General features: G+C 39.2%; 1 protein-coding gene across 1 annotated transcript; it reads right to left on the reverse strand.

Moving 5' to 3' along the window:
- Positions 1–1823: 1823 nt before the first annotated feature.
- MYCT1 (MYC target 1) lies at positions 1824–26618 on the reverse strand. The gene is made up of 2 exons (XM_005488111.4): positions 26354–26618; positions 1824–6185 (listed from the first exon to the last, which is right to left on the reverse strand). The coding sequence occupies exons 1-2, from the start codon at positions 26601–26603 to the stop codon at positions 5653–5655; spliced, it is 783 nt and encodes a 260-aa protein (XP_005488168.2). The 5' UTR covers positions 26604–26618; the 3' UTR covers positions 1824–5652.
- Between the last annotated feature and the right edge of the window lie 943 nt (positions 26619–27561).

Below are 27561 nucleotides of genomic sequence, written 5' to 3' on the forward strand. Positions count from 1 at the left end.
GTTTTATTGGGAATATCTCTGCCCTAGAGCAGGTTTCATGTATTAGTGAAAAGATAAAAATTTGAAAATGCTTAACTTTGGTATCTCAGAGACAGTTTAATTTTTTTAAGCTAATACATTTCAAACATGATTACATGATGTGGAAATGCATTTAATGTTCAGTTTCCTTGTCAGAAGTGATTCAATGCCTAGAAGCATTTAGAAGCTTTGAAAGATTTAATTTAGTGTATATACAAGTACCCAAAAATGTGTTCTTGTGCATGCAGAAATTTTTATAGAAGTAAGTTTTATATTACCCAAACTGATCCAAAAATATCTTCACCCTGACTTAGTGCATTGTGGAGTTATGAGAATTTTGCAAGGCAATTCAAAATTTTTCTAAATGTTGTCTGCCCCTCAGTACTGACAAAAAGGTGTCTGTATCTTTCCATGACATTTGCCCAAGGGATTAGGGGGAAAAAGAGAAAAAAAGATCAGTTCTTTGATGCTGGCAAACTAGTGCTAGAGAGCTTATCACACACAAACCAATCAATTCCTCAAAGTGATTTTCTATATAAGAAAGTTCTGGCAGAACAACAAAAGAATGGGATAGAGTGAAGATCTGTGTATTTTTATCATCATACTTATCCACAGATAGATACTCTGGAACTAAATGGAGAAAAGAAATCTACAATATGTCTAGAAAAGGTTTAAAGGGAATTCTTCCCTTGTATTAAAAAAACCCAACAATTTTAGAAGATCACCAGGATATACAGTACAGGAACAGAGCACAGGCAAAAAATGGGACTCCTGCTTGCCTCTCCATGTACTCAAGCACTGGACTGATCAGTCTAGGAAATTCATCCCATTTCAATGTGCAATTAATCATCAGCAACTTCTCCATACATGTCAAAGAAATGCATATTATAGCCAGCTGTGGTTTATGCTCCTCTTAAGTTGGAACAAGAGAGCAGCATCATCCTTCCTTCCTTCATACATGTGAACATACTGCTATAAAATAAAGTGGATTGATATGGATGCAGGTCCCACATGAACTAGACAGGAATAATTTTGCATTCCAGTGCCTTTCCATACTGCTCCTAGTCATAGGCACATCAGACAGTTATGTCCTAAATCAGCAAATCCAATTTCCTGCTATCTCAGTCCCATCACTGTGCGTAATCCCTTTCATGATTAAGCTACTCTTGTTTAAAAGAACTCCTTGCTCTAAAATAGGGCAACTGCTCCTTCACAGCCCTCAGCACACAATCACTTGATTCTGCTGCTAAATAGATGAAAACATGTCTCTGATGCAGAATGTCTCCGGGAATGCAGACAGGAAACATGTTCACTGAAATAGCTCCTCAATCCAGCCCATGCCCATCAGGCGTTGCCACAGTCATGCACTGGTGTCGTCAGAAACCTGATGGAAGCCAAAAGCCTTCACAGAAGTCAAAAGCGGAAACAAGACTCACAAACCAGACTCCTCCAGAGTTGTTTCCTTAACCTGCAAACTGTTTGAGGGCAAAAGCATAGAATAAGGCACAGACCCCACCTGGCAGTGAGGCCAGAGATCTGTAGTGGAGTCACTGGCATTGCTGCTGCTACAGTGTGAGACTGCTGCTTTGTGTGCTTCAAAAAGAGCTGCTGCCAGCAGTGGTTCACCTATTGAGTGCTGCAGTAGTTTTCTCAGAACACTCTAGACCAGCTGGTTGAAAAATACTGAGAGAGTTATGGCCAATATTAATATTAGATTGAAAAAGATATTTGGATCTTTTCATCCTTTTTGGCATTCAGAAAGCTAGATATCCAAACTAAATCATACAGGAACTCCAAATACTCAGTCCCTTTAAAAACTCACTTTTATTAAGAGACCCAAATGAATACAAAAAGGTACAGATATTTTCCTTGAGTTTTAAGACTTTGTAAGTGTAGTTTCTAAAATATTGATCCCAGTATTTTGAAGTTATATCAATGCCTTCTTCTTTAGTCTGCTCTGGACTTGGCAGAGGTAAATTTCCAATTAGTGTTTTCTTTCTCTTTTTTTTGTTCCAGAAGCTGTACTGCATCATAGACATCACCTAATTTTATCAAATGCTTATAGGTCAGGGATCTGGCATGTGTCATTTCACCTTTGGGACGGCATTTCCAGTGAGCATAGTTTTCAGTTTATACTTAAGAATGGATTTTGAGATGACTCAAAAGCTTCATGATAAATTACAAATTAACTTTAAAATGTGATTTGGCAAGAATACTGCATGTTCAGTGTGTTACAGTATGGTCATCAGCAGCTGTCCAAAGGGGTGGTCAGCAGCTCTTCAGTGATGCAAGGTCAAGGAATATAGCATGAGCAACTTTTGTAAATAAGGTAGAACATAAACATTCTCTGACAAAGAGCTGTCAAGTCCTGCCTTCTGTATGAACTCATAACTGGAGTGACTTTTTGTGGACATGGACAATAACAGGATAGCATTTCTCTTCATGAAGAGAATAAGTAGTTCTACTTACTCAGAACAAGGTGTCAGGATATCTGGATGTTGATCAAAGTTATGCCTATCAGTCCCTATGTGATTCTGGTAGCACCATTTTATTTGTATTACACGCAAAATAATTGTCAAGTTCGATTAATGCTTGTGAATGCTCTGAAATCTTGAAATCTGCCGTAACATGCTGTTTTAATTCAGCTCCTCTTTCTAGTATTTTAAATTGAAATAAAAGATTATTTCATCAAGCAAATATAATATTTTTTGCTTATCAAACACAATGATTCCTGAATCCGAGTGCTAATTTGGAGGTTGGTCCTGTGCAGTGTGCTTTGGTCCTAATGCAATAAAATGTGCATGAGTCCATTTAAGCATGAACCTTATAGTGATTGCCCTTTCGCTTAAAGCAAGCATTTGCTCAAACACAATGTGAATTGAAGCTGAAGTACTTTAAAAGCAGTGGATTTAAAACCTGTAAGCACTGTTATTTGTGAGAGACCTTCTCACTTGTAATCCTTTGAAGCTGTCCTCACAGGGTAAATTCTGACCCTGACTTCAAATAACATCTTCAGTTCTGGGGTGTTTCCCCACAGAAGCAAAGGAAGGAGAGAGTCCTCATTCACATTTCTAACTGTATCACCTTGCATAATTAAAGATAATACTCTTCCTTTTAAAGGATCTTTTATGCAAATCACCATATTCATCATTAAGAAAAAACATGAGCCTAAGATTATAGGATCTAACTTTATTCCACATTCTGAAGCTTCCTGAATGCTTGCAAAACATTTCTTTCAGATGTGAAAACAAGTTTTAGGCTTCTGACAGTCATATTGGCTATGCACCAAACGTGGTTTTTTAGTCTCCCTAATTCAGGGCACATAAGAAATGTTTCAATATCCAGTGAAGATTTCAGGAGGAAAAAAAGTACAGTGCATTTAAGCTTCCCTCTTTACAATGTTTACTAAATACAGTATAATACAAGTAATAATTGTGTAATAATTGTGCTGTGGAAAGTTCTACTGTCATGTAACGTGCACTTACAATCCAGAAGTAAAAATTTACTCATCTAAAATGATTTCACTCTCAAGGAACAAGCAGTTTTGGCCAGCTGGGTGCACGCTGGGTACAGAGCTGGTAGGGTAAGTTGTCCCTTCCACAGTCCATAAAACCCACTAAACAAAGGGAGCATTCTTGAATTCTACTTTTTGTAGGCAGGTTAGAATAGGCTGCATCACCTATTCTATAGGAAGGATACTTTGAACATTTTTTTGCATGCAAAGAAATTCATAGACTCAGAAAAATTCAAAATGTAAAAAAAAATTATTAATGAATGAAAAAGCATAACTTTCTTTCTTTCTTCAGAGAATTGTTATTTTGAGTCTGTAACCTGTGATCAACCAAATGCAGTGTTGCAATCTTATCAGCAAGTTCTGGGTGTGCTAGAACCATAGTGCCCATAGTGAAATGCTCTGTAAACTCTGTAAATGGTTGTTCTTCTAGCAATGACATACATGTCTCCAGATGTGCTGCACACTAAAAATAAAACAATGAAATCCAGACAGCAAATAGTATGCAAAATAATTTGCCTTTACAATAAGGAATACTTGTTGTTTACAGTAAATATTGCTTGTAAGCTCAATGTTTTTAGCATTATTTGTGAATGGGTGGATCTTGGGCTGGAATACTGTGGATCAGAGATCACTGCTAGAGTATCCCAAGTGATGTTACCTCAGCAAAGGGATGCATGCTGCCAGTCTCCAAAAGCCTGGAAAATCTGGGAGATGTTAAGCATTTTGCCCATTCACAAAAGCTGCTGAATCTTTGTCTCTCCCAGAAGAGAGACAAGAACTTGTTCTCCCTGCAGAAGCCCCCTCAGAATCAGGAGTCCTGAGGCCAGTATTGCCCAAGCCTTTCAGAAACAGCAAGCATATTTGCAATGTGGAGTGTGGACAGCTCCTCTACTTGTGGAAATTCTTTACCCTTAATTTGAACATGAAAAATTTAACAGGAAACTGATACAATAAGACTTAATTTGGGTCCCATTTGTCTGTTATTTCCAAATCCTGAACATTTGTCATATCACTGCAATTAGTCTCCACTAAGCCAGGGTTTAGCTTGACATGACACACATATAAAAGTCAAGAATTCATGTAAGCCTCAACTAAATACTTCATCTTTATCTTCATATCCCAATTCATTATACAATCCCTGTATTCAGCCACAGATGTCTAAAATCTTGTTTTAGTGAAAGACAAGATTTCAGTGAATAAAAGAAAGAATTAAACGTTGGTACAGTTTGAGAAAAAACATTTGAAATAAGGAAATGACTAATCCCATAGGAAATCATGAAACTTAATTAAAAAATAGTTGTCATTCATACTGCTTATCTGGATAGCCAGAGCTAGAAAAATGAAACACAAAGAGCTCTGCCCATACAGCCTCAGTGGGTATTAAAACATGACTACCTGTTCTGCTGGCTGCTGACAGTAAAGCCTTTATAATTGTTATCATGCATTTAGTATGTTCAAAATTTGTTCATGAAGCTATATATACTTCACAACTTTTTTCCCACACTGTGGGGAATTTGAAACAAGCATCCCCAATATGGAGTCTTTTCAGAGCAGATCTTTGCAATCAACAGAGCAGGATGTCTACAGCAGCCAGGCCTGCATCCTCTATGAGGTCTGCATCTAAGTCCCTCAAACTGAAGCTCTTCTGGGGTTATGGCAAGAAAGTGTGTAACAGGAGGTACTCTCCGAAAATGTAACAAAAACATGTGAAATCAAAACTTCTTAAAACAAAAAAAGGAACAGTGACATTTGCATTGATGTGCTGTGTATATCATAATTTCTAGTATCATGTTTCTTCAAGAAATTATTTTGTTTTTATGTGGCAGCATTTTTCCCTCTAAAATAAAGAGACCATGGCTGCAATTAAAGATACAACACTATAAATATGCAAGCATACAGCAGAGCAGTAAATAAAAGCCAGCAGTGCACAGACAAGTGATCTCTCAGGCAGTGGGATGTTGGGCTCCATAAAATCACTTCTCAGTGCCTCTTGGCAAAGTATGTCCCCTCTGAAGCTGCAGACAGAGACTTCTTGGAGATCTTCATCATGCACAGAAAATTGTTGAGATAATTGAGGTTCCTCCTAAGATGCACATGTGTGTTTGCAGCAAGGACAAAGCTCAGGATTCTGGGAAAGCTTTTATGATGGTTTCATAGGCGGGAGGTGGGGTTTGCGTGGAGTGGCAGATGCGGAGGTTGTTGTTAGACCAGTGGAATTCAGGTCGGCTCAAGCTGTTGGTGGTGCTTGCCACAAGGGTTGTGGTGGTGTTTGTGGGAGTGAGGGTGATCAGCTGACTGTTCGTCTCCACGGGCAGGGGAGGACACTGCAGAAAAGGGTGGAAGGTGGATGCACGGAAGCTGGACTTCCTGGGGAAGGAGTTGGCCTGCTCCAAGGAGGCTTGCCGCTGGAAGGTGAGGCTGGCCAGGCTGAGGTTGCTCCGGCGTTCACAGCTGCTGTTGCGGTAAAATCCAGTCCTGCCGGCAGCGTGGCCGTGGGAGGAGGGTCTGGACCGACGGCTGAAGGATGAGGGGCTCCCCTGGGAGATGTGGGCACTGGCTCTGCGACGGGACAGGCAGGTGAAAAATGCCCAGATGATCCCTCCAATCACCAGTCCAATCACCATGGACACTGTGAAGGCTATTGTTATCTGCTCTGAAATACAGCAAAAATTAATGTCAAAGTTAATGAAGTAACTCTAAACGATATTCCTGCAAGACAATTAATTTAAAACGTCAACCTCCTTAAAAGATGAAATGGCCCTTAGGTCTTAGTAACACATGAACTTCACAACACAAACACAACAGTTGAGGGTGCTCTTACTACACAGTATTTTGGTGTTTTGTGGGGTTTTGGGGGTTGTTGTGGTGGTTTCAGTGTTTTGGTTTGGTTTGGGGGTTGTTTTGGTGTTGTTGGGGTTTTTTTTGGTTGCTTGTTTAATTTGCATAATTCAACAACGTCCAGAAAATAACGTATATTTAATATCAGTTTCCAAGGCAAGGAAAGTCTTCAGCCTTTCCCAGAATCAGCCACTCACCAGCTCCAAGTGTTATAAAACTGCCAAGTATTTCCTTCTCTGGGCAATAGGAGGTGTGGATTTATGCAGACTGGTCCTTCTGTCATAGACCTTTATGTTCTGTGTGTACGTGTTTGCAAACTCACCTATTAAGACAGCGATGTACCCTCTGCCATGCTCTTACTGGAGTAAGCTCTGTATTTATTACAACATGAGAACACTTCCTAGCCTTTTACTGCTGAGCAACAGATAGTTTAAATTCTCACAGTAATTAATGTAAGTGACTACATCCTAAATAATTTTGGCCAGAGATAGCCATTTGTAATACTAAGTCTCTTTAATATTTCCTATCCCCAATGAACCATTTAATGATGGATTAATATGCCATTAAGAAAAGTAAATTTCTAGCTCTTTTAGAAATGTTTTCAAGGCCTACAGGATCTGAAAAAAAGCAAACAGCAAAACAAAACTGATGGCTAGGATTGTTTTGCACACAGTCTCACAGGATGGAGAGATGTGCTTTCTCTTTGTATATTTCTAAGAAGAGGACAGTTACTTCAGAAAACTTCACTCGGTTTGCAACTGAGCACCAGCATTATTGCTGTTGTAAAAAGTCCAGAGATATACTTGTAATCCTGGATAAGGCTGAAATAAATGCAAAACCTTTATAGATCCTCTCAAAATTCAAGAAGGGCTTGGATCTAAAACAAGAAGGAACACTATGTTGACAACTGGTAGAGCAAAGAGGGGATAAGCAAAAAAATATCCATGGGACACCTTGAACCATGTTTGTTCTGTCTGTACTGTTCTCTCATATTTGTGAAGCATTTTTGTGAGAAAGCAAAATGTGTTCATTAGATAGAGGAAGGTGAGTAACTCCTAGAGCATACTGAACAGCAGGCCCAATAACACTGTGCCAGACAGAAGGTATTAACTCCAGGACTGGGATGCACACATTAGACGCCAGAAAATGTGAGCTGAGACTAGGCTCAGAATTTTCTAGCAGCCACTAAAGAGTTTCCCCTGAATTTATGGTGCTGTACAGTCATTCCCAAGCCCTATAATAATGACAGTGCATCTGAGTTGTGGAACTTGGCCAAAGCAGGCGCTGAGGATGCAAGGAGAGTGAGCAGCCTGAGAGTGATGCCTATGGAGAGCAGCCAGCACACCATGAAGAGGGAGGAGAGGTGCCAGGCAGGACTGACTTGCAGACAGAGGCACCTCAGTACTGGCACCCTGGAACAGATTTTTTCAAGTCAGCTCTTAGCTTAGGACAAGACACTTCAGGAAAGGGGAAAGAAACATTATCTTTGCTTCCAGTACAAGAAATGTACATATTTATTGGTTAATTGCACTTTAGGAAGCAGTCATAATTATCTTCCTTATCTACCTTCTTACTCTTCTCCCTTCAGGGAAAAATTGCTCGTGCTGTGATTCATACTTGGAAGGCTCACAATCCTACTGTTCCTGGCCTGTAACCTCTGCTTTCAGGTAGGCTCATAACATTATCCTTTCCAAATGAAGACTGGCAAGGATAATGCATTGGATATTATTGCAGGGGACTGCTCCCTCTCAGGAGCACTTTGGTGCCCTTTCATTCCAAGACAGATCAGTCTTGACCCTAAAAGACAAATTTTCTTTAAGCTCTCATTTCTACAACTCAAAAACTTTTGACTGGACACACTGAAGACAAAGGGTGACTGCCCTGTCTGCTTTCTGCAAGAGCCCACAGGCAGCATCCTGCTCTACAACTCTTGGCTTCAGATCAGATCACTTATCAGTAGCCTTCTTCTTACAAGCTCAGTGTGATTCTGCCCTTTATAAAACATCTTTAGAGACACAGCAGGACTTACTGTGCTCCTTTTGGTCAGGAATAGCTTATTATACCATTTTAATAGATTGAATACATTATGTTACTGCAAGATCCTACTCATACTCCCAAAGGTGGGAAGGGAGAGCCAGGACTTGGTGACCTCCAGTTGAATAAACCCCAGGGGGAGTCCTGAAGACAGCACTTCCCACGCACTACTGCTGTCCCTGCGTGGCTATGGGAAAGCGGAGCAAGAAATAATCCTTTCTTGTGCTCATTTCTTCTGCACTTCAGCTCAAATGCTACTTGGGTTATATTTGAAGCTGCCAAGGAATTCCCCAGGCACAGGGCTCTGTGCTGCCACTGGATATCCCTGCAACTCTTTGGGCTCTCAGCTGGCAAAGGGGATCTCCATGGGGTTCAGCAGCCACCAGTGTAAGCAGAAACACAGCAAGCAGCACAAGTGTACCTGGCTCTGGGGTTGCACCACGGTGAGGATTTGTTCCTGTATCTCTTGAGTCATGATTTGTACCACCTGCACAATCTAACCAGAATTTCACACTGTTAAAAGCAGATAGGGGAATTGACAAAAGTATTGAGTGCAGCTCTTCAGTCCTTCCCACGTGCTGTTCCCCTGTGCTGGAGGTACAGCACAGACAATTATCCCTTTGGATGATGGCGTCATTTTCTTTAACTTGTTTAGTCCTTTTATTTCTCCATCTCCATATATGATGGAAAAATCGAGGGTCAAATTATTCCCTGATGAAGCACAGCTGGGTTTACACTGACTATTTCAGTTGTCAGGACTCCATATGCTCTCTTTTCCCTTTGTACCTACATTTAACACCCTTGGTTCTTATTACAGAAATATCACTAGACCCATTGGTTACAGACATTTCATTTTTTCTCTTCCCAAAATCTCACTAAATTCAGTTGGAACTGTGGGTCACTATTGGGCAAAACTCGTTCTTTGCTTACTCCCTGCAGAGGATGAATATCACAGAAATGTAATTCCATTCTAAAACCTTATATTGTAGAATTGTAAATCTATGCCCATTGATTTTCTCTTTAGAATGTCCAACAATCACAGCCCTGAGGTACATCGAAGAAAATATTATCAAACAGAGAAAAAGATCAAAGGCAGAGTGGGACTTGCTGCACCTGGGATTTTGAGTGGAACAGCTGGCCCTCACCAAATTGTTTTTCTCTTCCTTAATCTGGGCAGCGCCAGAGCAGAGCTAGCCTTCGGGGGAGTCAGGATGACACTGATACAAAGCGTCTCCCAAGGGGCCATTGTAATAACTCACGGTTTCCTGAGAGCTGTGTCTGCCGTTCTGTCCTCTGCTTTTAAGGAAAAAAGTAAAAAGAAAGATCTGGGGAAAAGTTAGGGATGCTGATAATAACAACAACTACCCAGGGCCCAGTCCCCTAAATATCTTTTGATCTGTATGTTTCTCAGACTGCTCATACTGCCTGCCTTATTTGATTATGCCACAATGGAAAAGATTTGATAGCTCACCTCAGTCAATTCTCCACTCTCACCTGTAACACCAGCTGAGGTGAAGAACAAAGGCTTTTAACAACAATGCAGGACAGACTTTGAGGTACAAAGTCAGAAATGAAAGGCTAAGGTAAAAAAGCAATTGGATATCTTAGCCACTTTTCTATCTGTGGGACTTGCAAATGACCATACAAAAAAGGTGGGATTTCAGAACTCACAGTAACATCCATAACTTCTAAATGTTACCCCCAGATCTGAACATCAAGTCAGCACATTTGTCAGCCCAACATCTATCCAGATGAGGCAATTCTTCTGAAGTTTCTCTGTTTCCTCATCTCTAGTTTCTGCACGCAATGTTATGGAAATGTGGTATTACAGGTTTGTGCAGGGGATTATTGCATCTGCTGTGCAAAACTTTTTCTTGGTCATTGAAGCTTTCTTTAAAAATTTCATAACTTTCCATGAACTATATATATTAAGGGATAGCATATATCCTATCAAATCAATAACTTCTGGCAAGTGTTTATCTCCTGACAGAATCCACACTGGAGAAACTTAGACACAATTTAGACACAGTAACATGTGATGACAGACTGGCTGATAAGATATTTTTCCCAGTACTGGCCCCTGAAAATTTTTTCCCATCTGGCCTGGACATCTGAAGCACAGTCAACCAAAGGTGGCTCGTACCAATCAGTAAGTCTTGTCAGAAGTGTACTGTGTTCTCTTCTTCCTCCCTTTGGGTTTACCTCACCGAAAAATAGTAACACAATGCCAACCTATTTCAGTGTCTCATATTGATTTTTGTGATAGAGTATCCTACTTCTATCATGTAGGCTTGCAGGATTCTTGCAGACATACCAGGACAACTTTTTAATTCTGTGAGTTTCATTTTCACATCAGACATCCCTTTGAATTCAAAAGACATTTGTGTTGGGGATTCATTTTCCCACGGAATCTCTCTCTTGCCTTCAGCTCTGGCTGCAATGAGCTGATCTGCGATAGGAGTTTGTTCCTTGACCTCAGGAAATCCTTGGGAGCTGTATATTTCCTATACCCTTACGGTAAGTTCCCCAAGGTGTAAAATTAAGGTGGGCACAGGATCTTCCTTCCCCCATGCTGACAAATATATACTTTGGAAAACCTTACAGCTGGCCATAGTGAGAGACTAGCACCTTTCAAAATCATGTAAGCAGTACCCCCAATGAGAGCATCTCAGAGCATGAACCAGGGTAGGGTGGAGGAAGACAGGAGAAAGAGAAATGGAAAAGACTCTTCTTGCTAGCTCTCTCTCCTTTATGTGATGTCATATGCCAGTTCCTCAAAACTTCTTTAAGTTGGTAAGCATTCCTCTCCCTACATGCACACACATTTGCACCAACAACTTCAGCTTGCCTTGCCCTAAAGCTGAAAAGTCTTGGTAACTAGTAGAGGGCTTGATTTCAAACATGAAAAAATCAGCTCAGCCTTTTTTTTACCAAGATGATCTTTCCCAAAATGAAAGCTCGGTGACAAAACCAGGTATAAAACACATGCAAACCAGGAGGGGAATTCATCCCTCACTCATCCATTGCTCAGCGTAGTATAGAGCACCAGCTAGTGTACTAAAGCATGAATTGCATTCCACATATTACAAAGCTGTTAACCTGATAGTATCTATGGTTCAGACACTATTTTTGAGGAGTCTCAGGTTTCAAGCGAGGCTCAGCTGTCATAAGCAGAGGATCATAGCACGGTCTCTTCTGTGCAAAGCCAGACTGGAGCAGCCAGGGTTCATCAGAGTTTGAACAAACTCACAGCAACTTCCTAACAGCTCCAGTGCTAAGGACATCTCCCTGTCTGAGCAGCCAGGAGCCATTCGGGCAGTCACACTCACACCACCAGAGCTGGGACAGAAGCCCTTTCACAGCTACACCCTCTGACCCCACAGTCAGGCCAGCTCTCCTTACCAGCTCAACCTCTGGTGTCCCACAGCGGAGTCTCAGAACTCTAGATTCTAAAAATCATTTAATCATGGTGCAATAACTAAATAACAAAGTAATAGCTTTAGCCTCCAAGAAGGGACCCAGAACAAAGGAACCTCTAGACTTTTATGCCCTCATAGTCTAAGGGTAGGGAAATCTGGGGTGCTAGGCTCCTACTGTCTCCAAGAAGGGTTCAATCCTGTGGCAGGGCCTGGGCCCTTTTTAATGCACGGGCTCCTGCCTTGGGCTCAGCCTCCTTGCCCCCCAGAGCACAGCCTGCATCTGCACCCCGAGCTACCTGCACTGAATGGATTCCTCAACAATAGCAAATGTACGTCTCTAATCTGGACAGGCCACAGCTACTCATCCTCATGCAGCCCAGGTGGTAGCAAGTCTGGAAATGAAGTACACCTGGGGCCCAAAGAGCCACCACTTCTTCGCACCGCAGAAGGCTTGAAGTGATTAGCAATACTTGATCTTTTGTGCTGGTTCTACCAGCTCCAAGAAATCATTTTAAAGCTGGGGCTAGTATCAGTAGCCAGCTCCTGTGCTACTGTTGTCATACTGAGCTCAAAAAAGCAATTTCTTTATATCTGACAAGTGTTTATATTGCTATCTTCCCAATTGCCACTAATTGTGTTACCAAAACAGCCTCTCATTAATCATTTGTAGGCAGCCCATGATTCAGTTGGGTGGATGAATCAGTTGCTGCGTAATATCAGCCAGCTGTGATCTTAGTCATGGCAAAACTTCAGAAAACTTCACACATGACTCTTGTAAGATGACTGAGGGACAGGCTGCAGCACAAATAGGTTCAGGTAGTTGTGATGTCCAGAAAACAGAATCTGTAGAGGAAAATTAGCTGAAAGAAAACCAGACCGCGCAGGCATAAGAACTAATAAGTGAGATAGAGTTGCTGCCAGAAATACCAGAGCTGTGCATTCAGATACAAACTTGCTAAAGGGATGTTTTATTCAGCCTGTGCTACTGCAAGATTATTTTCTACAGAAACGGAGTAATTCTCCCACTTCACTTAATAACAGGCTTTTTTATCCCCACAGCAGATAAAATAAGAAGTGCTGAGTTTAAAATAAAGCAAAGGAAATTAAAAATCTGTTTCTAACTATGAGAACAGGTAAGAACTAGCATAGATAATCCAGGCATGCAGTGCATCCACCCCCAGTAAAGATTTTAAAAAGCAACATCAGTCAATCCTGTTAATCCTGTCTTGAAAACAGAAGGTAGAATAAATGACAGCTCAAGGTCCACACTGACATAACTGTGAAGTTTCTAAGATTTTCATCGATCAGGTAAGCAAACGGGCTCCAGAAGCATGAGAAAAATGATTAATTAAATGACAAGTTTAAAAAAAAAAAAAAAGGTAGTCCGTGCTTTTGGATTAATGCTCCCTTTGAAATGCAGAGGAGCTGGTTGTTCATCAGAGGGTTAACTTCACAAATGAGGAACTATCCAGGAACAAGATTGCCCTCTGCTGGAAACTGCCGCTGGAAATCAAAACTATACAGAAACCACCTTCATTCCGGTAAAACAGGGAGCCAGAAGAAAGCTATCGAAAAACATTCCAATGGAAGATTACAGAGATGTTCTTAGTACCTCAAAAACCAGAAAAGTTCGGAATTGCATCACCGTAAACACTTAGGACTAGCTTTTTGCAGAGGCTTCGAAAGTGAAGTAAACCAAGGCACAGCAAAAATGTGCAGAAGTTTAAAGATGTAAAGCTTGCACAGTTTTGTACCTTGATGCAAATATCTGTGATCATGAAGGAGCATAAGGCTAAGTCTATTCTTAAATTCATATTTCTTGACATCCACAGTGATATCCAGAATGATCTTCATGGACCAGAGTACATTTGCTTTGGTTACTAATATTCTGATAAAAAGCCAGAGGAGTGGAATATGCCATCTCAATATCCCACAAACCAACTCAGAATTAATGATGTTCCCTTGATATTACTGGCAGTAGATTTTTACTGGAATGACAAATAAAGAGTAATTGCAAAAATCAGAAGGAAACATCTAAGATAGGGATGTCAGCATGTTTAATTTAATGCCTCTGGCACAACTGTGTAAAACAAAGCAAAGATTCCTTCAGGCATACTTTGTTACTATGTGGTTTCATTGTGATTCCTAATGCATAACAAAAGCAGTAATAGAGTTTGATCATTTCCGCATATGCAGCGAGCAATCCTCTGGCCAGACATTCTTGCCCACTTCACAAAAGCACAGCTAAGCTGTATGGCCTCTGCATAAACCTAAATCAAACACTAAATCACAGTCTGACACAGAACAATATGACATTAGACTTATTACTTAATTGATTAAAATAATTTACACCAGAGAATATCTCATATATGAACAGACCTTAAAATCAATCAACTTTTAGAATTTTCTAAAACTTTTAAAATTAAGGATGAAATACTGAAATATGTAGCCTAGATTTAAGAAAAAAGAAGACATTCAGAGGTGGAATGTTACACAAGGATTTTAAGGGGTTATTGGGAAGAATGTGAGGAATATATAGAAAACATCCTCAGTCCCACCACAGTAATTCTGTAGTCAGTGCCTTACCCAGACACAGCTTCAGGTGAAGCTTGTTATTACTTTAAGAACCCACAAAAGCCCGGAAGTATACTGGAAGCCCAAGCCTTAGAAGAATATAGAGAAGAATATTTCAAAAGATTCAGAGTGAGAAGGCACACTCTGAGTGCCTGGAGACACTAGCTACCCTAGGAAAGAAGGGTGACATTTCAGCCTTCCCTGTGCATCCTATACACAGTGGCTCCCAAGGCAGGGCTTGCAGTAGTGCTGAAAGCTCTGCTCATGTCCCTCTGAGCTCAAGAGTCCCTTTCTGTCACCTGAGAAGCAAGACCTTGTTTCTGCTCCTTGCTTTTGGCACTGCAATCTTTCTCCCTCCCCCCGTGCAACCTGCTCATCTGTTTCCCAGGAGAGGAGCAATCTCCCCTTTACAGTTCCATAGCTCTTAATCTCCCTTTTGAATGCACATAATGCATTTGTAAGGTATTAGAAGGTAACACTTCCTATGGTAGATAAGATGGAATTAGATGATCTTGAAATTCACTTCCAATCCAAACCATTCTATGATTTTACCAATTCAAACCATTCTATGATTTTATGATTAGCATATATAAAATTAATGAAATGTGCAGCATGGTGTCTTGGCAGAAGCTGAAGCAAATCTACTGAGGCTCAAAATTGTGAAGTTTCTCCAAAAGAGTCCTCTCTCACTCATAGCATACTGCCTTTGAAATACTTCCACAGTGTGTTCTGCAGACAGCTGACTTCCGCATTATTTGTTCAAAAATAGACATTATTGGAAATACTGCTTACTGCTCTATTTACAATCTCATTATTTTTTGAAATTGCTAAAACAAGGACCTTCTTCAGGTGAAAATTTAAAAAGATGTACAAAGTCAACAAATGGAAGGAAGAGCTGTTTGTGAACTTTGCTGAATACTTTTCTAAAGTATTCAATAAACAAGTATTCAAGGACCATGAATAGTGATCTGTATTTTTTTTTCACTACAGTAATACCTGACCTACAACCAGAAATAAAAAAAAAAAAAATTTCCTGATGCATGTCTTCCTCTGGAAACAGGTGTAATAGTGAGCATTTTGAGAACACAGAAGTGTGTTTATATGTGATAGTACTGTACTCTTCAGTTACTTACCTGAGGTTCAAAACCTGATCTTTCTTTGTCCCAGTACTTTCTGGGTGAACATCAGTCTGTTTGGGAGAGTGCACCAAATATTTCTATGAACATCTATATCAGTGTGGGCTAGGGGATCCAATTAGGCAGCAGTCATAAAAAGTCTGTGCAACCACAAGCTAAGAAATGCTGACATAATTTCTAAATTAATGGATCACTGATCATTATTATTCAACTCTTCTTGGCCCAGGACAAATGATCCAGGCTGGAGACTCAGTATGAAGTGGGATGTTGTGCTTGTCTCACATGAGCCAGTGGTGTCTGAGATGCTGTATTTGCACCAGGCTGCCCCAGGTCCTCCTTGCCCTCAGATTCCTACAGTTTCCAATTAACAGAGCCATCAATAGCTTCCTTCTGTGTTTATATTGTGCCTTCATAACTTATGTACTTCCCACAGAAGCCACATGTTTGCTGGGTTGATTGATCTTCCATTGCCCTAGATAACAGAGAGATGCTATTGATGTAGCATAATTTTTAAAAGCAAAATGTTTAAAATTAACAGATGTCACTCAAATGGTGAAACAGGTCATAAGTGTGTGTTAGGATGCTGGACTGTGAAAGCAAATGTCTGAAATAGGGAATTAATTTTCTTCTGCAAATAAGGTGCCGGAGAAGCAAGGCAGAGTCCTCTGGTGAGAAACAGAAACTGCCATGGCTCTTTCCTTCAGCAAGCATTTGTCAGAGCCCAAATAAGTTTATATATTATATTAAACTTTTTTTTCTCTCCCCCATTTATTTTGCTGAAAATTTCCAAGATGTTATTTCATAACAATGCTCTATATATTTGTATCATTGATGGAATTTTGGTTGTGGTTATTTAACAGATAAATCTTAAAATATGATTGTCTCATCTTCAATATGTGAAAATCAAATTATTGTATTTCCTGCCTCTTCAAGTAGAAGGGAATAAATTGTGTTAGAAAAATAATTTCAGATTGCTTGGTGCAAACTTCAGTACAATAAGAACAATACCTTTCAAAATCAGAATAAGTACATTTTTTGTATAAGTGAAACTTCCTCCTTGTGAAGCAGGGGAAAATTAAATTGTTGATAAATGTTGATAGTCTTTTCTGACTAGTTCAAAATTTCCTTTTTTTTTTTTTTTTTCAGCCAAAAGGATATGGCTATTAAATGAAAATAATCTTAGTAAGAAAAAGATTCAGCCTTGAGCCCGAATTTTGCTGCCTTGTGCTTCTCTTTTTTTGATTTTGGACATTTCATTCCCCCTTCATGCTTCAGATTAATCTTCTGTATAAGGGAGGTAGTACCACACACAACCAGTCACATGGCTCATAAAGATTTTAACAAATATTATAAACTCCTTTAACTCCTGTTTAAAATAAATTACAATGGTAACATGGGAAATTGTGTATAAATACAGAGTATTTTCCTTCAATAAGTTCTGCAAGAAGAACTGAGGCAGGACCATGGCACCCACAGTGTGCCGACCAGCAATTGTGAGCATGAACACTCTCAGGCTCTAGCAGGTGACCACGCAGCCTCAGGGCATTTGTCCTGGGGAGAGCACAGAGCCCTAATTTGCTTTTGTTTGTGACACTTTCACATTCCAAAACATTTCCTGTTGTAGTGCTTGAAAGAAGAAATAGACTTTGTTTCCTACAGACCAGATTTCTGCATGTGGTGGGTAAAGAATGATGCTTCTGGCAGCTCATGTAACAACAAGAAGCACCATATAATTACTCAATAATGTAGGTGTAATTGCTAAAATGTATGCATGCTGTGTGTTTGATTATTATTTAAATAATACTCTGAAAAACCTTTTCCTTTTCTTTGTACTACCTTAGGTTTGTGCCCTTCCTGCTAAAGATGGCAAAGCATTTGATAAATCAATGGCTGCATAGTGGGGTGGGTAAAGCAGAAAAGCAGTAATGGGATGCCACAAAACACAGCCTGAGGATGACAGACTCACTTTAAAAGAATAATTTATATACCAGGAAGAAATCGTGCTCCAAATAGACAGAATGCAAGAATAAGACAGGTTTCTTCTCTTTGTGACATAATTTGTTGCTTTCATCCAACTACAGTAATAATATTCTTTTCTTTGGTCTTGCCAGAATAAGGGCAAAGAAAAAAATAAGTTCCTCATTAGTATCTACTTTTATCTCTCTGACAGGCTTGCACATAAGATCTTGGAATGCATTTACATATTAACTTTTTCAGTCTAAGCCTCTCTCAATCAGACTTTCTCAATATCTGACTATTGTTTTGGTCCCCTTCACTTCAGTAATAGAAGCCAAAACTTTCATGTGTTCATCAAATCTTTTACCTGATAGAAAAATGCACATAATGATAATAAATTTGGGATAGTTTTATAATTCTTGCCCTTCAGAAGACAGTATATGACTTTTGAAGCAAAAAGCAAGGCCACTCCAACAAACAGTACTGCCATGTGAAGAAGTCTAACTGGAAAGTTGCATACAGATCAGCTCTTCCCAAACACAGCTGAGGATAACAGGAACATGGGATATCTTGAAGATGAGAAGGAGAAGATGAGCAATGTCTACATTTATAATTACATAATGGATCATGGATTTATTTCTTTTTTTATATGAAAATATTTCTGGAGGGCTTCAGATGAGGAGCCAGGGACCTTGAGTGTTACAAAAGAATAAGATTCACTTCTGTCATGCTGGCACTGCAGAGCTGATGTTCAAATGCAGTTGCTGCCATTGCTAACGCCTCACCATCACATGCTGTCTTTTATCTTCCACACCCTTGTTGCCACTGCTCTCAGTATCACCGCTATTTATATGACTGCTGTGTCCTCTTTGAGTCACTGGCCCAGGCTGTTCTGCTGCTGCCTTGTGACACATCCCAAGTCAGCCCAGGGGAAGTGGAAAGGGGATGATCTTCTGGTGAAATTGACCTGATAGATAGGGCAATAAAGTCTTTTTTGTAGAGATCTTAACAGATTGAAGCAGAGGAAAGGTGGTGTGTGTGGGTCTTATTTGCCCTAGAGGTTTTCTGGCAACCATGTTTTCTGTTCAAATTATGTGGCATACTTAAATCAGCTTCACACTACTTGATCACTTGATAAGTGATTTACTTATGTGATATTTTCTATATCTCTATCACAGGATTGTCATGCAGATCAGTATCTCATCTGAAGTGGAAAAGAAAGCAACTGAAATATCTGTAGCTCTGGAAGCCATGCAGCAAAAGTTACTCTGATGCTGCTGGGCCTGTGAGGATGCAAAATCCTACAGCCCTTTCCAAGAGGGGGGTGGGGAAAGGCTGTCTTAGTTCTTATATAGGTGAAGCTGAATTTTACTGGTGTTGACCTGTGTTCTCAGGGTCTGTCTGACGTCACAGTGTGTGCAAAACTGGCCCCTATTCTAAAAACTCTGCTGAGATGTATGGGATTTTCATAGCCCTGATTTCTGCAAATTCAGTGTGCAGGGACAGTGCCATAGTTCTTCATCTATATGAACAAGGTTACTCATTTAAGGTAAATATTTGGTGAAGCAATCTGGTGAAGCAATCTGGAACTTCACTATTAAATTTGTGGCATCATGTAATATTTCACTGAGGAGCAGGAAGGAGAATATGTGGATACTCTAGATTTAAAGCTGGTAATAAGAAGGGAAACATTTCAAGGATTAAACATTAAAATAAAGATCTCACTGTCTTTCATAGTATTGTTTAAATGCATCATATTTTATATCTGTGTTGTACATCTGCTTCTCAGCTAAATCTACTTGAAATAATCAGAGTGTTTACAGGAAACCTTTGCAAAGTCAGAGATGTTTTTCTATCTGATCGTGTGTCATATTTTACCTCATCATTTTTCTCTTGAGAACATTCTTATGAAGAAGCACAGGGAAATTATCTCTGATTTTCAAATAGGGACCTGAAACATTCTATCCATTCTACCTGATACCATCTATCTTCTCTACCAGAAACCCAAGCAAAACCCTGTCTTCCATTATGCCTATTTCCAAAAACATATTTAAGGGAGTCCAGCTTGTTCTAAGTTCAAGTTGCCTGTAGGAAAATAAGACAATTCAATTTCTCAGTGAATTTGGGAAGAATAAAGGTATTTTTCTCCATGTTAAGAACCCTGGCTCAGGAGTCTGAATACATTTTGAAGTTGATAAAAATTTCTGATAGGAGGAGTGTGAGAAGGCTTTATGTCACCATTGCCTTTACTCAACACAGCTACACATCCGCTAAGCCATGTATGCTTCCAAGTGTCTTATTTGACAGAATTGGAAATCTGCAGTTCCAAGCACATGGTCTGTCCACACAAGACTGACACAAAGGTCTATAGGCATTCCCTGCTTCTGCTTGCACTATACCTTCTAGTATACACTCACACCATGCACACATTTTGCACATACTTTAAGGAAATTTTGCTCTAATTAGTCCATCTGACCAACATCTCCTGGGCTAAGAAACAAGGCTGTATTTTTCAGCCAGTTTTCCTGGCCATTTCATGTAGTGATTTCTCACAGTTTTCTGACTAAACTAGGAAATCCCTCCTTATTATTTACTGTTTTGTGTTAGACTACTTATCCATGGGGTTGCCCAAATTCACATGCCACTGACTGATACTAGAATAAAACAATGAGGAAGGCATTTGGATTTTACACTCTTCAAAACAAGGTCTTATTCTACCATCAGTAGATATACTTGGCTTTGAAATAAGAATGCAAGATAAACTGCTATTTGTTATTAGAAGACATAAGAGTACAGAAAGATAGCTTGAGTCGTGTAAAATTTTTGCCTTTTTAAAGGCTCCATCTTGAATGAGTAAAGGAGAAAAATTTTAGTCAGAAGATGAAAGGTTAGGCAAGCAATAAAGAACTATGACTCTAGGAAATTTATAATTGCAAATCTGGAAGCCTGAGCTACTTATTTGATTGTAAAAGATAGGTGAGGAGTCAGAAGAAAGGTTTGTTTGCACACAATTAACTCTCATATCAACTCCATCATTATGGACACTGCTCAATGTCTGCTCAATGATTTGAGCCCCTTAATATCACAGACCATGAGCTAAAATCCCAAGCTGCAAGTAAGTCCTGAGCTGTGGATCAGTAGCCCTGATGAGGTAGAATTCAAACTCTGGGGTTCAAGTGTTAAGCAGACTTGCTAAAACAGTACTTGATAAAGCCCTCTGGGAAATCTGAGCAGGAAAATGGTTGCTGTAGATATTGTCAGTGTATGCCAGATGGGGAGCTACAGACTCAGTGTGCAGACTGCATTTTACATATGTATATGGCTGGCTGTGACACAGGAAAGGTTTTAGTACAGGCTCCTGACCAAAGAACTCAGATATATTTCTTCAGATATGTCTGACTTCACCAGATCAATATGGTGCATTCCTTCCTCTGATTACATTTCCTTAGATCGTTCTGCTCCTTTCCCTCCCATTCACCATGTATTAATGAATTTGACTTGCTTTTTTATTCTTACTGGGTAATCATAACTGGTTTTTGTATAACATTTTAACTAAATGCTAAAACTCAATAAGGTTAAAGAAATTAAAAATTGGCAGTATCAATTATAACTGGAATTCAATTTTCATTTATTGTCCCCAGTTGTAAGGCTCTATCCTTGCTTTAGGTCTCTGCTTTCTAAGAGTACCTATTATTTTAGAGAAACCTATTATTTTGGATAGGCACTGTAAGGAATTATTCCCTAAAACACTACAACTGGGCTGTATGATGAGGTTGAAAGAAAGTATTTTGCCTCTCCCTGTCTCTGTTCTCCTATCGGGGCTGCTTCCAACACAGGAACCTGTAAAATCTGAAGTCGTCTGACTCCAGTATGATAATTTCAAATGGAAGAAGCTCATTTTTTCACATCCCATTTCCAAACTTTTGTAGGCATCAGTGATCTAACCCAAAGACTGTGCAGAAAGAGATTCTATCTCCTGGGAAAAAAATTATTCCCTGTGCTCTGAATTCCTTATGATGTGTGATATAGTGCCAAATACTGCACTTTTAAAATTACTGGGTTTTTTTCCAAATCACAGAGAATTGATAAAACCAAAGAGACAAAATGTAAGAAAAAACTTCAGGCAATGCAGTGTCTGCAATCATCTTGCTCTATTTTGGCTCATTGCCATGAATTAAAATATCAGGAAGAGTGAATGCACACTTAGGGTGATTTTAAAAAGGGAGAAAAGAGAATTGAAGAATAATAACAATTCAGGAAATACGACCTTAAGGTTGATAGAGCACCTGAATTCAAAGCTCTAATTTTGTTGTGTTTTCCTCCCTCTTTATTCCAGTTCAACCATGAAAGTTTTCTCTACAAAGAACAAATCTTCAGAGGTGTAAATCATCTGCAAGTGTTTCTATGTCACAACTTTACTTCCTCCTTTCTGCCAGGAAGGGAGTTGCATTGTCAGCTTATTGAAGTCCTCTGCCAGGATAAAATGCAATGCCAGGATAAAGGCCCTCAGGGTCACTCTGGTTCAAAGACACTGGTCTTTTTCTGTCATCAAAATAGGAACAGTAGTGGCCTGTAAGAAGATCCCACTGCCACATCTGCTGTCAGGTGCTCCACAGCTGGCTCCAGCCGGCAGTCTGTCTGTGTGCACATCTCCGGCAGGACAGCTGGAGCAGGGCCCAGAGCCTTTTTGGTGCTGCTAAAATGTGAGTAGAAAATGTGCACAGCATGGGAACAGGAGCAAAGGGAATGAGGGCAGACCAGCCAGTGGCTCTGCTGGAAATGGGCTCCCACAGACATCCAAGTGTAAGCCAAGAGGTTTAACTGCTGCACCACACAGGCCACCACAAATGCTGCTTTTCCTACCTGCGAGGAAGGAATCATGTCCCATGGCTGTCTAGGCTGGACTTTGCAGTGCCCAGCAGCTGTGATACTGATTGTGCCAGTGCTGCCCTTTGCAAGAATTTCTCCAGTGCACAAAGGGAGTGATGCACAGCCTTAACCACCACTATTGCTACACCAGTAACATGATAAACACAGCACAAGGCATTAGAATATGCTCATCCCTAATGCCAGTCTCTTCAGCAGAGCACAGGGTCTGACTTCTTTCAAACAAACAGACCCATTTTAATGAGGAGAACACCAATGGGTTGAGGGAGAGACTAGGCAAAAGTTGACATATTTTAAAACATGGGTGCATTTGTAGCTTATCAGGCCAAGCAATAATGCCTGTAGTGTGTGCCAAGCAGTTTGCAATCTCAAAATGCTGGAAGCCAGCTGATATATGGCATTATTTCCACACACCAAACAAATAACACCCTGGATTCTGATTCAAGAAAAGAAAAATTGTCCCTAATGTTTTTAAGTTATTAAATGTTAAGGTTGCATTTTTAAATAGACACTGGAGTAAAACTAGACTGAAGGGTGGTCTAGGGATCTAAGTTAATGTTGATTAAAATCTGCTCGCACTTTTTCTCTCTGCTACTGTCACATTGATCAAATGTACTATTTAAATTAAATTTCCTGATCTGAAATTATATTGCTATCTATGCTGAAGAAATAGGATTGCCTTGAAGACATTTATTGTATTTACTTGTGTGCAACTGAAAATGCTTTTAGGAATTACAAGAAATGCACTCCTGGTTTAAGTGGAAACATCTTTGCTCCCACTGTTATCTTATAAATCAAAATGAACTCAATAAAGTCTATATTAAAACAGTAAAAAGTGAGATTATTTGTTGATGAATGGGTATCAAACCTTGAATTTCTCGCTCAGCTATTATTAAGCCTCCTTTTGAAACTAGTAATAAAAAATATAATCCAGACTCTCTGTCTACAGTTACAATGTGATATCAGCAGTGCTGAAGTTCAGCAGGGACTGCCTTTAAGTGCTCCTCCTCTTACCTCTTCCAAAGCACCATACCATGGATTCCCACTGCAAAGGAGGTGGGCAGCAGCTACAAAAGAAGCTGGCACCTGATAGAAACGAGTTTCTGCATCCTGGCAGGAGCTCAGACAACTTATCTGAAACAGACATGGATATCTACAAAAACTTTGCAAAACATTTGTAGTAGGAAAAAGCCCTAGCCAAGTGAGAGTCAGGATCTAAATTTTTTGCTTATGACACATTACACAGAGGGCATTTGCTGACAGGGCCAGGAATTCTATCATAAACTCATTAATTTAAAACAGAAGAACAGTTTAATATTTTTCTTTTCCTAGCAGAAGTGACTTTAGGCCAGCAAAACATGTTTTTTGCTTCCTTTGTTTTCCTCCTGCATAATTTAGCATTCCAAAAATACTGCAAATTGATGATGGTGGCATCTGAATTCAAAGAAGAATTCCTGGAAGGTCTACAGCTAAGCATTACAGTTATTAACTCTCCAGTCTGTCGCTGATTGTAAACAGAACTTACAAAATCAGCTTGTACTGATTTTTTAAAATATTATTATTTTTTAAGATCTTTGCATGAGAAAAAGGGTTTAGACTACTTAGACAACTCACACAGAATGACTTATACTGAGGTGCTTATGTCTTGTTTTTCTCTAAACAGCCTGCTTAAGACATGCTTGCACTGGCCTGGAGCAACACTAAAATGATTTATATGTGCTCACACATAAGCAAGCAGAGGACAGCTTAGTTTGTTCATTGTTCTAAAATTCTTAGAGTCACTTTTAAGAAGCTATTGTGTGAAGTTATCACTGGAAACTGGACAGCTACAGAAAACAGGATGCCTGTATATTTTCCAGCATAGGGAACCAGTTGTTAGACAATAGATGATTTATAAAACCATAAGAGATTAAATATCATTATGATCAGTTGCTTTGACTGTTTTTACAGCAGTGACTTTTTCCTCACAAACTTAGTCCCTCTCAGCAAACTTTTGTGCCTATGCTGAAGTTTACACTTTGGCTGAGTCCATGGAAGATGCTGAGAAGTCACACATGCAGGGAGAAGATATTTATCATGGTAATGTAGTAACATTCACAGTACTACATGGTGGGTGGCTTAGAAAACAGTCTTTAAGCCATGCCCGAAAAAATCAGTTCAGAGTACTGCATTCTTATTTAATAAAGAACTAGATTTTATTTAGATCTATTATGTGCAGGTTTGGTTTTGTTTGTTTTTTTACCTCAAGTCATGTATCTCTAGGGTATCAGGAAATGCACTTCTATTGTTTTAAGTGATGTTTCCATACAGTGAGCTTATGTCAGTCATCATCTTCGAACATATGCTATAAAGTCACCCTTCCTAGTCTACCATACATGATGTACCTACAGGAAATAGAGAGAAAATTATATTCACTCCTCTAAAATCTAGCAGAAAAGTAAGAAAAATCTGAGAGGCATCTTCCCTTTCAAGAACCATGAAAGCTTTTCACAAAAAATCCAGTTTCTGAGGTTCATCTGCTGTCAGAGCTTCAGCAAATGGGATGTGGTCAGGGCTGGGTACAATGTCAGATCAGCCTGGTGAGCAAAGAGGATGAAAGGAGGTGCTGGCCCTTTCAGCAATAAGTCTGATACGGTGTGTCCTGCTCTGTGTTGTCAAATGAAGCAAGTTTTTATTCTGAAACAGCCAGTTTAGAATTACATCCATCTTCACTGTAAAAGAATGATTGTTGTTCTTCAGAGTCCAGCAGACAACCTCCAGACAAAAGACTCAGAAACAGTAATAACTCTAATTTTTCCACAGTTAATCAAAGTGTTTATCAAAGATAAATATCAGTAATCTCCTATTTAGATACTCTTAGAGTACTGATAAATATTCGTACTCTAAGAGTATCAGTACTCTACTCTTTAGCCCAATACACAAAAATAAAGTGATTCTTTCGTGGTCTCTCAGTAGGAAAATATATGTGTGACTGCAGGAAGCCTAGATGGCATTCAACAGATTCTTGTTCCTCATAACAAGAAAAAATAAAGACTTTTTTCCATCCACTTGTATGGTTTTTTTCCACTCTTTTCCAGTAGCACTTCTGTGCAACTGAAATTGTATTTCACTGATGCATATTATTTTTTAGTTTTAAATAGTGGTCAGATTTATGGAGGAATCATTGCTCAATAGCAATAATACAATAAAGAAAAACAGATATGTAATTAATTCTAAGCTAATTGCTAATAAATGTTAAGATTAAACATAGCAAGCAACATAAGGAATCTTTGGAGGGAAAGATTTTCCTCAGCAATTCCATGGAATCCTTTAAGATAAAATCAATTAATCTAATTACCCTGAATGAATTTCATTATAACATATATTTTCACCTCACACTGTACATTTCAGTTTATGAACTATTCCCAGATTTGGGTGAAAGAAAATAGCCATAATAGATAATAAACGAAATACAGATTGAGTATAATATAAATAAATGAAAAAAATAAGGAAAATCTCACCATAAGGCAGCACAACAAATTACAAATAACTTTTTATTCTGGAGGAAGAAGAGTTTATGCCAAATGTTGAAACAGATTTAGCCTTTGCTATCCCATTTTCATCAAGAGATGAAACAGATCATGTCTGCTGTGTAGGTACATCCATTAAGCAGTAGAGAATGTCTGCCTGGTCCGACTATTGACTGGAGTCGGTGGACACCTTTTCAACTGACTGCAGTAATGAACTTTTACAAACAATCAATTTTGCCGTGGCAGCTTCTGCTGTCTTCATTCATTTAAAAACATGATAAAACTTTGTCAAAGAAACATTTGGAAAACAGTCTTATCACTGCAGGAAATACAAAACCTATTCACTACTCTTTGCATCCAAGATTGAGCTCGAGAGTATATACAGATATATTTTAAGGCAATCCACAACAAATATCTGTATCTACATTAGGAATATATTCTGGGAAAAAAAAAAATCAATATCCTTACCCCAAAACTTTGGTGGCCATGTGAGTGGAGTAAAAGTACTGTTCCTATCCATAACATCCAAATAGCAAATACAGAATGGTACGTCCACAGAGGAGCAACAGTTTTCTGAATTTTGAGATTTTTGCACTAGAAGCAAAGCTTTTGTGCTGCCACGGAACTGTGTTGTTTGCCTGAAAGGAAATGGATGTATCACATTTCCTGCTTCTGGACTCGAATTAGTAAGTGCTTGCCTTATCTTGGAACACCACATGGTTCCCGAGACAGGGAAGTAGTTTCCTTCTTGTCATTTCCTCAGTCACAGCAAATTGACTCAGAACAATACCAAATCACCTCCTTCTCTGAAACTTTTTGAACTCCAAAAGTCCAGAGATAGAGAGATGGAAATTCCTTTCTCTTTCCTTTAAGGATTTTCTATGTTGAAGATATTCCTTCAACACGCAAAAGCACTTGTGTAGGGGTAGGAATTTTCAGTAAGAAAGAAATGCATCAAGAGGTTTTTAATGGACACCAATTCTTTAGGATATTAATTCAGGGTATGAGGATGGTTTAGTATTCACCATTGTTCCTTGGCTGGTTTGAGGAACTAGCTGGGCCTGACAGTGTAACTGTAAATTTTTTCCTTTCCACACCCCATTCTGAAATATGAGTTCCCTGGAACACAAACAAGCTTTGAGCTAATTGCTTGGACACGTTTAATACAATGCAGGGTTAATTCCCCAATGGAATTGTGGGTACTGCTGCTATATATAACATATAGGAATAACAACATAGCTACAGGAGAAAAAAGCCAAGACATTTAATGACATAGACCTAGAATTAATGGAGAATGAATGAACATTGATAAAATATATTTTTTTTTGTATTTGTGTGATAATTTCTGTAGAACCAAGTTTTTAACTATTTCCTTCCTAAATATATTTCACATAATGGATGTCCATAGACATTCTGCTGTGAATGGAAACTTCTGTTCTCTGAAGAGGTGTATGAGGATTTCCTTGCCCTTATACTATAAAACCCCCAAACAAACCAAAACCCAAGTAGCTATATTTATTTTTCATAATAAATATCTAGAATCGCCTAAGATTAGGACTATTTCAATATTAAGATTTGGATGTGGTATAATTTTAAGACTGAACCTTTTCTGTTATGCTTCAATTTGGTATTTTTTTCCATGAAGGACATTTTTAAAAATACTGAATAAAGACACT

This window comes from Zonotrichia albicollis, chromosome 3, assembly GCF_047830755.1.
Source record: "Zonotrichia albicollis isolate bZonAlb1 chromosome 3, bZonAlb1.hap1, whole genome shotgun sequence".
Taxonomy (NCBI): domain Eukaryota; kingdom Metazoa; phylum Chordata; class Aves; order Passeriformes; family Passerellidae; genus Zonotrichia; species Zonotrichia albicollis.